This window comes from Entelurus aequoreus, linkage group LG15 (assembly GCF_033978785.1).
Source record: "Entelurus aequoreus isolate RoL-2023_Sb linkage group LG15, RoL_Eaeq_v1.1, whole genome shotgun sequence".
NCBI lineage: Eukaryota > Metazoa > Chordata > Actinopteri > Syngnathiformes > Syngnathidae > Entelurus > Entelurus aequoreus.
Window position 1 is genome coordinate 6,904,218 of NC_084745.1, and position 14,726 is coordinate 6,918,943.

General features: G+C 38.0%; 1 protein-coding gene across 1 annotated transcript in view; it reads left to right on the plus strand.

Moving 5' to 3' along the window:
• The first annotated feature begins 1,468 nt into the window (after window positions 1-1,468).
• LOC133630539 (mitogen-activated protein kinase kinase kinase 3-like) overlaps window positions 1,469-14,726 on the plus strand; it is a 41,999-nt gene continuing 28,741 nt past the window's right edge. Inside the window, exons 1-2 of the mRNA XM_062022152.1 lie at window positions 1,469-1,509; window positions 12,561-12,660. Coding sequence (XP_061878136.1) covers window positions 1,469-1,509; window positions 12,561-12,660 — 141 coding nt within the window. The remainder of the gene's footprint in view (window positions 1,510-12,560; window positions 12,661-14,726) is intronic.

Consider the following 14,726-nt stretch of genomic DNA (forward strand, 5'->3'; position numbering starts at 1 on the left):
GAACTATTTTCTGCAGGTTTAGTGCTCGGAAGTAACGACTGTGTAACATTAATTTGCCCTGTTATTCTTATTTAACTATGGAGAGGATTTGGAGCAGAGCACCAGCATAATGGACTGGAGCCCACAAGGAAGTGTTTAACACACGACAATAATCATAAGATGACCCCTAAATAATATTTCCTTCTTCATTTGTATGTCATACAATTGTTGGATCAAAACAAAGTCAAAGTACACTCAATGGTACAGTTTCTGCCATCCTATTCACAGCCGTTGTGTCCTTGAGCAAGACACTTCACCCTTGCTCCTGATGAGTCGTAGTTAGCGCCTTGAAGTACCTTGAGGGTAGAAAAGCGCAATGCAAGTATAACCGATTTACCATTTTACGTCGCTTGGGGTGACGAATGAAGAATCCACTCGAGTAGAAACGCTATGGACGGCTAGAAGACGGAACGACACTGGGGTTGGAGGGGAAAAAAACGCTCCCGGTAAATGGAAGAACACTGCAGCAACTCGTCCAACAGATGGCGCCGTAGCACAAGCAATAAAACAACCTCTCTTGTGTTTTTGCTTGTTCAAATTAAATTATTTTAATCGTAGCCGCCAGCGAAGACAAATCCATAAGTTAATTGCTCCGTTTTATAAGCCGCGGGGTTTAAAGTGTAGGGAAAAAGTAGCAGAATTTACGGCATGTTGTGAAATGAGTTATTTGCACAGAAATATTCTGTAGATGTTTATATACATACCTTAATTGTTTCCAAAAGGTGTCTGTAACAGGGCAGTGAAACGGCTGATCAAACAAAACAGAAGTCATCGTCATGGACCCACTAGCTGCGCAAGCTAGCTCTCCAATCAGTTAAACAGACTCAATAACTCTACGACGACGTTTTGGGGAAATTTACGGAGGAATTTGTGAAAGTGAAACAATACAAAAAGAATGCCATGGTAAGTTAATAATACTAACACAGACACTCGTAAACATGTTAGCATATGCTAACGACGCTAGCTTGATTACATTACGAAAGCACGTACAAATATGCAAAGACGCTTTAGTAAGTAAGAATTGTTTTAGTTCTATTGTAAAACTTACAAACGTTGCTCGGAACGACACTTGTACTCCCAGTCGTAATCTCAGTCTAAACAGAAGGGCAATGCAGCTCCCGCAGTGAGTGGACTCGTCCAGAAGATGGCGCCATAACACAAACAACAACACACCTTTTAAGTGTTTTTGCTTTTTTTTTTTTTAAACAATTTGCAACATGGCGATTAGTGAAGAAAAATCCATAAATTAGCCGCACCATTTTATAAGCCGCAGGGGGTCAAAGCGTAGGGAAAAAGTAGCGGCCTACAGACAGCCCAAACTGTTGGTAATGTGCTCCCACTCCGGCATCAAAATGGCGGTCCACTTTGAAGCCTCACACCCTTTGATGGATGTCTCGGCGCAAAATAATCCCACGCAACAATTACGTCCATGTCTGCCGGGGCGAGTGGGAGTTGTGGCGTCATCCGCTGGTCAGTTCTGAGTCAGTAGAACCAAAATGGACCGTCTCTCTTTTCACTGGCAAGCTTTAGGGCAGGAAATGGAAACCTGGTTTTGCCTCAGGGCCTGAGTGCCAAAAAGCAGACTTTCTGTGTGTGTGTGTGTGTGTGTGTGTGTGTGTGTGTGTGTGTGTGTGTGTGTGTGTGTGTGTGTGTGTGTGTGTGTGTGTTTCTGTGTGTGTGTGTGTGTGTGTGTGTGTGTGTGTGTGTGTGTGTGTGTGTGTGTGTGTGTGTGTGTGTGTGTGTGTGTGTGTGTGTGTGCACTTATATATATTTTTTCATCATTCTAGCTATAGTGGAAAGGGGGGCCCTCACAACCTACTGACCAAACGTGGGTCCACACAAAGTAGGCAAGACGTGTGTGTGTGTGTGTGTGTGTGTGTGTGTGTGTGTGTGTGTGTGTGTGTGTGTGTGTGTGTGTGTGTGTGTGTGTGTGTGTGTGTGTGTGTGTGTGCACTTATATATATTTTTTCATCATTCTAGCTATAGTGGAAAGGGGGGCCCTCACAACCTACTGACCAAACGTGGGTCCACACAAAGTAGGCAAGACGTGTGTGTGTGTGTGTTTCTGTGTGTGTGTGTGTGTGTGTGTGTGTGTGTGTGTGTGTGTGTGTGTGTGTGTGTGTGTGTGTGTGTGTGTGTGTGTGTGTGTGCACTTATATATATTTTTTCATCATTCTAGCTATAGTGGAAAGGGGGGCCCTCACAACCTACTGACCAAACGTGGGTCCACACAAAGTAGGCAAGACGTGTGTGTGTGTGTGTGTGTGTGTGTGTGTGTGTGTGTGTGTGTGTGTGTGTGTGTGTGTGCACTTATATATATTTTTCATCATTCTAGCTATAGTGGAAAGGGGGGCCCTCACAACCTACTGACCAAACGTGGGTCCACACAAAGTAGGCAAGACGTGTGTGTGTGTGTGTGTGTGTGTGTGTGTGTGTGTGTGTGTGTGTGTGTGTGTGTGTGTGTGTGTGTGTGTGTGTGTGCACTTAAATATTTTTTTCATCATTCTAGCTATAGTGGAAAGGGGGGCCCTCACAACCTACTGACCAAACGTGGGTCCACACAAAGTAGGCAAGACGTGTGTGTGTGTGTGTGTGTGTGTGTGTGTGTGTGTGTGTGTGTGTGTGTGTGTGTGTGTGTGTGCACTTATATATATTTTTCATCATTCTAGCTATAGTGGAAAGGGGGGCCCTCACAACCTACTGACCAAACGTGGGGCCACACAAAGTAGGCAAGACGTGTGTGTGTGTGTGTGTGTGTGTGTGTGTGTGTGTGTGTGTGTGTGTGTGTGTGTGTGTGTGTGTGTGTGTGTGTGTGTGTGGGCACTTATATATATTTTTCATCATTCTAGCTATAGTGGAAAGGGGGGCCCTCACAACCTACTGACCAAATGTGGGTCCACACAAAGTAGGCAAGACGTGTGTGTGTGTGTGTGTGTGTGTGTGTGTGTGTGTGTGTGTGTGTGTGTGTGTGTGTGTGTGTGTGTGTGTGTATGTGTGTGTGTGTGTGTGTGCACTTATATATATTTTTCATCATTGTAGCTATAGTGGAAAGGGGGGCCCTCACAACCTACTGACCAAACGTGGGTCCACACAAAGTAGGCAAGACGTGTGTGTGTGTGTGTGTGTGTGTGTGTGTGTGTGTGTGTGTGTGTGTGTGTGTGTGTGTGTGCACTTAAATATTTTTTTCATCATTCTAGCTATAGTGGAAAGGGGGGCCCTCACAACCTACTGACCAAACATGGGGCCACACAAAGTAGGCAAGACGTGTGTGTGTGTGTGTGTGTGTGTGTGTGTGTGTGTGTGTGTGTGTGTGTGTGTGTGTGTGTGTGTGTGTGTGTGGGCACTTATATATATTTTTTCATCATTCTAGCTATAGTGGAAAGGGGGGCCCTCACAACCTACTGACCAAATGTGGGTCCACACAAAGTAGGCAAGACATGTGTGTGTGTGTGTGTGTGTGTGTGTGTGTGTGTGTGTGTGTGTGTCTGTGTGTGTGTGTCTGTGTGTGTGTGTGTGTGTGTGTGTGTGTGTGTGTGTGTGCACTTAAATATTTTTTGCATCATTCTAGCTATAGTGGAAAGGGGGGCCCTCACAACCTACTAACCAAACGTGGGTCCACACAAAGTAGGCAAGACGTGTGTGTGTGTGTGTGTGTGTGTGTGTGTGTGTGTGTGTGTGTGTGTGTGTGTGTGTGCACTTAAATATTTTTTTCATCATTCTAGCTATAGTGGAAAGGGGGGCCCTCACAACCTACTGACCAAACGTGGGGCCACACAAAGTAGGCAAGACGTGTGTGTGTGTGTGTGTGTGTGTGTGTGTGTGTGTGTGTGTGTGTGTGTGTGTGTGTGTGTGTGTGCACTTAAATATTTTTTTCATCATTCTAGCTATAGTGGAAAGGGGGGCCCTCACAACCTACTGACCAAACGTGGGGCCACACAAAGTAGGCAAGACGTGTGTGTGTGTGTGTTTTTATGGTTGTCCCGATACCTTTTCGATACTTTTCTAAATATAGGGGACCACAAAAAATTTCATTATTGGCTTTATTTTAACAATAAATCTTAAACATATTAAACATATGTTTATTATTGTCATTTAGTCCTTAAATAAAATAGTGAACATACTAGACAACTTGTTTTTTAGTAGTAAGTAAACAAACAAACACTCCTAATTAGTCTGCTGACGTATGCAGTAACATATTGTGTCCTTTATCTACCTATTATTTTGTCTACATTATGAGGGACAAACTGTAAAAAGTGATTATTAATCTACGTGTTCATTTACTGTTAATATCTGCTTAATTTCTGTTTCGACATGTTCTATCTACACTTCTGTTCAAATGTAATAATCACTTATTCTTCTCTTCTTTGATACTTTACATTAGTTTTGGATGATACCGCACATGTAGGTATCGATCCGATACCAAGTAGTCACAGGATCATACATTGGTCTTATTCGTACGTATTTCCTGAGTTTATAAACATAATATACATTTTTAAAAAAGGAAGAAGAAAAAATGTGACTATAAATAATATCGACGTAATCATAGTCACCCTCGTACTTGGTATCATTACATTGGATGTCATGTGTAGATCCACCCCTGGCATTTGTTTACATTCAGGCGTGCTAGTTTGCTGTCAGCGGTCAGCTATCGTATCCTCCTACGGTGTGTAGTGAAGTATGTTTAGCTATTCCTCGTCCTGCAGTGATAATGCTACTTGGAAGGAACTCCTTTTATTTGTCGCCATGGAGACAAACGTAGTTAGCCATGTCTTAAAGCACCACTTCCTGAGGGCGTTTCAGTGTTATAACTTCACCTTTATCTTTACTTTTCAAGCCAAAATGCGTCCGTTCTCCCTTTTGTGTCTACACACTGTGTCTGCTTGTAAGTACTCTGTGTGTGTGCGCTGCCGAACATGCTCCTCTGCTCGTAAAACCAGCAATGTCATGCCTGTAAAAAACAACTTTTTATGCAGAGTTTTTGATTCATTAGTACGGTGATACTATACTAGTACCGGTATACTGTACAACCCTAGTGTGTGTGTGTGTGTGTGTGTGTGTGTGTTGTTTTTGCCACACTTTTCTTGCCATGCGAGCTGCAGAGGAAGGAAAGCCGTATCTTTGGGAGCAGCATCCTCTAGATCGCGCTGATCATCTGCGAGCATAAACACAGACCAGGACCTTCCTCCCCCTTCCCAGAATCCTTTGCTCCAGCCAGTCACCATTAAGTCCTAATGGGGATGATACAAGGAGATAGCGGAGGCGGAGTCTCCCAATAAATGCATTTCTTTCCGTTTGTTTTCTCAGGCCCGTCGGGGGTCGTGTGTAAATATCTCAGCGCTTCTGTCGCTCTTCGAGAGCGGGTGTGCTCTCCACTTCCTGACGCTTTTGCTGCCACGCCACTTTTTATTTCTCTCCGTTTAGACTTCCTCTCAGGAAGTTTCCCATCTGCCTGTTGCAAGGCGCTGATTGCCAGGCGCGCTCGTGCATGGATACGTGCAAACAGGCGCCGATAAGAGTGGCCTGGCCAAAGACCCCTAACACATTTGATGGACGACTTATTGACCTACAAATTATTTTGATGGACGACATATTGACCTGCAAATTATTTTGATGGACAACATATTGACCTACAAATTATTTTGATGGACGACATATTGACCTACAAATTATTTTGATGGACAACATATTTGACCTACAAATTATTTTGATGGACAACATATTGACCTACAAATTATTTTGATGGACAACATATTGACCTACAAATTATTTTGATGGACAACATATTGACCTACAAATTATTTTGATGGACAACATATTGACCTACACATTATTTTGATGGACAACATATTTGACCTACAAATTATTTTGATGGACAACATATTGACCTACAAATTATTTTGATGGACGACATATTGACCTACAAATTATTTTGATGGACAACATATTGACCTACAAATTATTTTGATGGACGACATATTGACCTACAAATTATTTTGATGGACAACATATTTGACCTACAAATTATTTTGATGGACAACATATTTGACCTACAAATTATTTTGATGGACAACATATTGACCTACAAATTATTTCGATGGACGACATATTGACCTACAAATTATTTTGATGGACAACATATTGACCTACAAATTATTTGGATGGACAACATATTGACCTACAAATTATTTTGATGGACAACATATTGACCTACAAATTATTTTGATGGACAACATATTGACCTACAAATTATTTGGATGGACAACATATTGACCTACAAATTATTTTGATGGACAACATATTGACCTACAAATTATTTTGATGGACAACATATTGACCTACAAATTATTTCGATGGACGACATATTGACCTACAAATTATTTTGATGGACAACATATTGACCTACAAATTATTTTGATGGACAACATATTGACCTACAAATTATTTTGATGGACAACATATTGACCTACAAATTATTTTGATGGACAACATATTGACCTACAAATTATTTTGATGGACAACATATTGACCTACAAATTATTTTGATGGACAACATATTGACCTACAAATTATTTTGATGGACAACATATTTGACCTACAAATTATTTCGATGGACAACATATTGACCTACAAATTATTTCGATGGACAACATATTGACCTACAAATTATTTTGATGGACAACATATTGACCTACAAATTATTTTGATGGACAACATTTTGACCTACAAATTATTTTGATGGACGACATATTTGACCTACAAATTATTTCGATGGACAACATATTGACCTACAAATTATTTTGATGGACAACATATTGACCTACAAATTATTTCGATGGACAACATACTGACCTACAAATTATTTTGATGGACAACATATTGACCTACAAATTATTTTGATGGACGACATATTGACCTACAAATTATTTTGATGGACGACATATTGACCTACAAATTATTTTGATGGACAACATATTGACCTTCAAATTATTTTGATGGACAACATATTGATGGACAACATATTGACCTACAAATTATTTTGATGGACAACACATTGACCTACAAATTATTTTGATGGACAACATATTGACCTACAAATTATTTTGATGGACTACATATTGACCTTCAAATTATTTTGATGGACTACATATTGACCTACAAATTATTTTGATGGACTACATATTGACCTTCAAATTATTTTGATGGACTACATATTGACCTACAAATTATTTTGATGGACGACATATTGACCTACAAATTATTTTAAAGGACAACATATTGACCTACAAATTATTTTGATGGACAACATATTGACCTACAAATTATTTTGATGGACAACATATTTGACCTACAAATTATTTCGATGGACAACATATTGACCTACAAATTATTTCGATGGACAACATATTGACCTACAAATTATTTTGATGGACAACATATTGACCTACAAATTATTTTGATGGACAACATTTTGACCTACAAATTATTTTGATGGACGACATATTTGACCTACAAATTATTTCGATGGACAACATATTGACCTACAAATTATTTTGATGGACAACATATTGACCTACAAATTATTTCGATGGACAACATACTGACCTACAAATTATTTTGATGGACAACATATTGACCTACAAATTATTTTGATGGACGACATATTGACCTACAAATTATTTTGATGGACGACATATTGACCTACAAATTATTTTGATGGACAACATATTGACCTTCAAATTATTTTGATGGACAACATATTGATGGACAACATATTGACCTACAAATTATTTTGATGGACAACACATTGACCTACAAATTATTTTGATGGACAACATATTGACCTACAAATTATTTTGATGGACAGCATATAGACCTACAAATTATTTTGATGGACAACATATTGACCTACAAATTATTTCGATGGACAACATACTGACCTACAAATTATTTTGATGGACAACATATTGACCTACAAATTATTTTGATGGACGACATATTGACCTACAAATTATTTCGATGGACAACATATTGACCTACAAATTATTTTGATGGACAACATATTGACCTGCAAATTATTTTGATGGACAACATATTGACCTACAAATTATTTTGATGGACAACATATTGACCTACAATTTATTTTGATGGACAACATATTGACCTACAAATTATTTTGATGGACAACATATTGACCTACAAATTATTTTGATGGACAACATATTGACCTACAAATTATTTTGATGGACAACATATTGACCTACAAATTATTTTGATGGACAACATATTGACCTACAAATTATTTTGATGGACAACATATTGACCTACAAATTATTTTGATGGACAACATATTGACCTACAAATTATTTTGATGGACAACATATTGACCTACAAATTATTTTGATGGACAACATATTGACCTACAAATTATTTTGATGGACAACATATTGACCTACAAATTATTTTGATGGACAACATATTGACCTACAAATTATTTTGATGGACAACATATTGACCTACAAATTGTTTTGATGGACGACATATTGACCTACAAATTATTTTGATGGACAACATATTGACCTACAAATTGTTTTGATGGACAACATATTGACCTACAAATTATTTTGATGGACAACATATTGACCTACAAATTATTTTGATGGACAACATATTGACCTACAAATTATTTTGATGGACAACATATTGACCTACAAATTATTTTGATGGACAACATATTGACCTACAAATTATTTTGATGGACAACATATTGACCTTCAAATTATTTTGATGGACTACATATTGACCTACAAATTATTTTGATGGACAACATATTTGACCTACAAATTATTTTGATGGACAACATATTGACCTACAAATTATTTTGATGGACAACATATTGACCTACAAATTATTTTGATGGACAACATATTTGACCTACAAATTATTTTGATGGACAACATATTGACCTTCAAATTATTTTGATGGACAACATATTGACCTGCAAATTATTTCGATGGACAACATATTGACCTACAAATTATTTCGATGGACAACATATTGACCTACAAATTATTTTGATGGACAACATATTGACCTACAAATTATTTTGATGGACAACATATTGACCTACAAATTATTTTGATGGACAACATATTGACCTACAATTTATTTTGATGGCCAACATATTGACCTACAAATTATTTTGATGGACGACATATCGACCTACAAATTATTTTGATGGACGACATATTGACCTGCAAATTATTTTGATGGACGACATATTGACCTACAAATTATTTTGATGGACGACATATTGACCTACAAATTATTTTGATGGACAACATATTGACCTACAAATTATTTTGATGGACAACATATTGACCTACAAATTATTTTGATGGACAACATATTGACCTACAAATTATTTTGATGGACAACATATTGACCTACAAATTATTTTGATGGACAACATATTGACCTACAAATTATTTTGATGGACAACATATTGACCTACAAATTATTTTGATGGACGACATATTGACCTACAAATTATTTTGATGGACGACATATTGACCTACAAATTATTTTGATGGACAACATATTGACCTACAAATTATTTTGATGGACGACATATTGACCTACAAATTATTTTGATGGACGACATATTGACCTACAAATTATTTTGATGGACGACATATTGACCTACAAATTATTTTGATGGACGACATATTGACCTACAAATTATTTTGATGGACAACATATTGACCTACAAATTATTTTGATGGACAACATATTGACCTACAAATTATTTTGATGGACGACATATTGACCTAAAAATTATTTTGATGGACAACATATTGACATACAATATATTTTGATGGACAACATATTGACCTACAAATTATTTTGATGGACAATATATTGACCTACAAATTATTTTGATGGACAACATATTGACCTACAAATTATTTTGATGGACAATACATTGACCTACAAATTATTTTGATGGACAACATATTGACCTACAAATTATTTTGATGGCCAACATATTGACCTACAAATTATTTTGATGGACAACATATTGACCTACAAATTATTTTGATGGACAACATATTGACCTACAAATTATTTTGATGGACGACATATTGACCTACAAATTATTTTGATGGACGACATATTGACCTACAAATTATTTTGATGGACAACATATTGACCTACAAATTATTTTGATGGACAACATATTGACCTACAAATTATTTTGATGGACAACATATTGACCTACAAATTATTTTGATGGACAACATATTGACCTACAAATTATTTTGATGGACAACATATTGACCTACAAATTATTTTGATGGACAACATATTGACCTACAAATTATTTTGATGGACGACATATTGACCTACAAATTATTTTGATGGACGACATATTGACCTACAAATTATTTTGATGGACAACATATTGACCTACAAATTATTTTGATGGACGACATATTGACCTACAAATTATTTTGATGGACGACATATTGACCTACAAATTATTTTGATGGACGACATATTGACCTACAAATTATTTTGATGGACGACATATTGACCTACAAATTATTTTGATGGACAACATATTGACCTACAAATTATTTTGATGGACAACATATTGACCTACAAATTATTTTGATGGACGACATATTGACCTAAAAATTATTTTGATGGACAACATATTGACATACAATATATTTTGATGGACAACATATTGACCTACAAATTATTTTGATGGACAATATATTGACCTACAAATTATTTTGATGGACAACATATTGACCTACAAATTATTTTGATGGACAATACATTGACCTACAAATTATTTTGATGGACAACATATTGACCTACAAATTATTTTGATGGCCAACATATTGACCTACAAATTATTTTGATGGACAACATATTGACCTACAAATTATTTTGATGGACAACATATTGACCTACAAATTATTTTGATGGACGACATATTGACCTACAAATTATTTTGATGGCCAACATATTGACCTACAAATTATTTTGATGGACAACATATTGACCTACAAATTATTTTGATGGACAACATATTGACCTACAAATTATTTTGATGGACAACATATTGACCTACAAATTATTTTGATGGCCAACATATTGACCTACAAATTATTTTGATGGACAACATATTGACCTACCAATTATAGCTGTTATTTTTACAGAACCACTGGTGTAATCATAATACATAATAATAATGCAAGTATACCCTTTCAAATTAAACAAACATGTATTTCTTGCATATTTCAATATTGTAACTCAAATGTCAACTTTAAAATTCCAAGTTCAATAAAACAAACAAATAATTTTAAAAAATGTATATTTTCGCAAAATTTTGCCGGGAGCCGCCGTACTTTTAAGATGGTGCCGAGTGTCAGAATCCGTGAGTTTTAGGTGTAACCGTACAAAAAGACCTACAGAGCTAGCCTAAAACATTAGCATGCTTACATTAAAATGCTAACATTTAGCATGTGTGTTAACAACGGCATGCTAACAGTTAGCATGTCTCACATTTCAAGTAACACGGATGTAAGGTGTGTGGCTGCGGAAATAGAGCAAAAAGCGTAAAATTACATGAAAAAGTTTTAGCATGCTTTAGTTAGCGTGCTAGCATGCTAACGTTAGAGCACGCTAACAGTTAACAGCTGTCACATACCAAGTTATATGACTCGAGTTTAAACGGTTGCAAAATTAGCTCAAAAAGCTTGCAATTTAATGCTAGCATGCTAACATAAACATGCTACCGGTTATATGACTGTAAGGTGTATGGCTGTGTGATTAGAGAAAAAAACGTAAAATTAGCTAAAAAGTTAGCACTTTAATGTTAGCGTGCTAGAATGCTAAAGTTAGCACGCTAACAGTTAACAAAAGAGTCTGGTGTGGGTCATTTTGGGGGGGGGGGGAATGTCCCCTAAAATTTAGTGGGTGTGGCTTATATACCAGTGCGGTTTATAGTCCGGAAAAGACAAACATCTGGTGTGGAAGAAGCACAACACTTACAGTATAAACACGTTGTAGGGCGCAACATTCAGCTGCATGGAAAAAGCCACTTCCTAGTTAAACAACACAGATAGCCTGTACAGTGCTGCCATCTAAGGTCTTGGCAGTGGAACTGCATTGCAAGTGAGACTCAAATGTGATAATAAAACACAGTTATCATTTTGAAATATATTTTATGCAATTGATTTTTACCGTTGAGTACCGGTATCGATTCTGAATTGGCACCGTATGGGTTCAAACCATCCCCAATGACAGTTATTGTGATGAAAATGATGTCAGTTATCATTATTAGAGGACAGGATAGACTTGGTGTTTTTGTTGATACTGTGACAGACAACAAGGGAGCACAAAAAAACATCAAATGCTTGTTGAGTTGGAGTCACTGACCTTTCACCTCTCGAGTCACTGACCTTTCACCTCTCGAGTCACTGACCTTTCACCTCTCTGCGCTGCAGGATCATCCCCTTCCAGAGGCCTCTGAAGATCAAGGAGCTGCTGCAGAAAGTGACAGAAGCCTTTGGCCAGCAGATGGAGATGTTCTTCACGGAGAAGGAGGTACTACACTCTCTACTTCCATGTGTGATATCATGTGCGATACAAGCAGCCCTGCACTGTGTTTACTTGTGTGTGATATCACGTGCGATACAAGCAGTCCTGCACTGTGTACTTATGTGGGATACAAGCAGTCATGCACTGTGTTTGCTTGTGTGAGATATTATGTGCGATACAAGCAGTCCTGCACTGTGTTTACTTGTGTGTGATATCATATGCGATACAAGCAGTCCTGCACTGTTTACTTGTGTGTGATATCATATGCGATACAAGAAGTCCTGCAGCGTGTTTACTTGTGTGTGATACAAACCGGCCTGCACTGTGTTTACTTGTGTGTGATATCATGTGCGATACAAGCAGTGCTGCACTGTGTTTACTTGTGTGTGACATCATGTGCGATACAAGCAGTCCTGCAGTGTGTTTACTTGTGTGTAATATGATGTGCGATACAAGCAGTCCTGCAGCGTGTTTTCTTGTGTGTGATATCACGTGCGATACAAGCGGTCCTGCAGCGTGTTTACTTGTGTGTGACATCATGTGCGATACAAGCAGTCCTGCAGTGTGTTTACTTGTGTGTAATATCATTTGCGATACAAGCAGTCCTGCAGCGTGTTTTCTTGTGTGTGATATCACGTGCGATACAAGCGGTCCTGCAGTGTGTTTACTGGTGTGTGATATCATGTGGGATATAAGCAGTCCTGCAGTGTGTTTACTTGTGTGTAATATGTGCGATACAAGCAGTCCTGCAGCGTGTTTTCTTGTTTGTGATATCACGTGCGATACAAGCGGTCCTGCAGTGTGTTTACTTGTGTGTGATATCACGTGGGATATAAGCAGTGCTGCACTGTGTTTACTTGTGTGTAATATGTGCGATACAAGCAGTCCTGCAGCGTGTTTTCTTGTTTGTGATATCACGTGCGATACAAGCGGTCCTGCAGTGTGTTTACTTGTGTGTGATATCACGTGGGATATAAGCAGTCCTGCAGTGTGTTTACTTGTGTGTAATATGTGCGATACAAGCAGTCCTGCACTGTGATTACTTGTGTGTGATATCACGTGCGATACAAGCGGTCCTGCAGTGTGTTTACTTGTGTGTAATATCATGTGCGATACATCATGTGCAATATAAGCAGTCCTGCAGCATGTTTGCTTGTGTGTAATATGTGCGATACAAGCAGTCCTGCCCTGTGTTCACTTGTGTGTGATATCATGTGCGATACAAGCGGTCCTGCAGTGTGTTTACTTGTGTGTAATATCATGTGCGATACAAGCAGTCCTGCACTGTGTTTACTTGTGTGTGATATCACATGCGATACAAGCGGTCCTGTAGTTTGTTTACTTGTGTGTAATATCATGTGCGATACAAGCGGTCCTGCAGCGGGTTTTCTTGTGTTTGATATCACGTGCGATACAAGCGGTCCTGCAGTGTGTTTACTTGTGTGGGATATAAGCAGTCCTGCAGTGTGTTTACTTGTGTGTAATATGTGCGATACAAGCAGTCCTGCACTGTGATTACTTGTGTGTGATATCACGTGCGATACAAGCGGTCCTGCAGTGTGTTTACTTGTGTGTAATATCATGTGCGTCACATCATGTGCAATATAAGCAGTCCTGCAGCATGTTTGCTTGTGTGTAATATGTGCGATACAAGCAGTCCTGCACTGTGTTCACTTGTGTGTGATGTCACGTGCGATACAAGCGGTCCTGCAGTGTGTTTACTTGTGTGTAATATCATGTGCGATACAAGCAGTCCTGCACTGTGTTTACTTGTGTGTGATATCATGTGCGATATAGGCACTCCTGCAGCGTGTTTGCTTGTGTGTAATATGTGCGATACAAGCAGACCTGCACTGTGTTCACTTGTGTGTGATATCACGTGTGATACAAGCAGTCCTGCAGTGTGTTTACTTGTGTGTAATATCATGTGCGATACAAGCAGTCCTGCACTGTGTTTACTTGTGTGTGATGTCATGTGCGATATAGGCAGTCCTGCAGCGTGTTTACTTGTGTGTAATATGTGCGATAAAAGCAGTCCTGCACTGTTTACTTGTGTGTGATATCATGTGCAA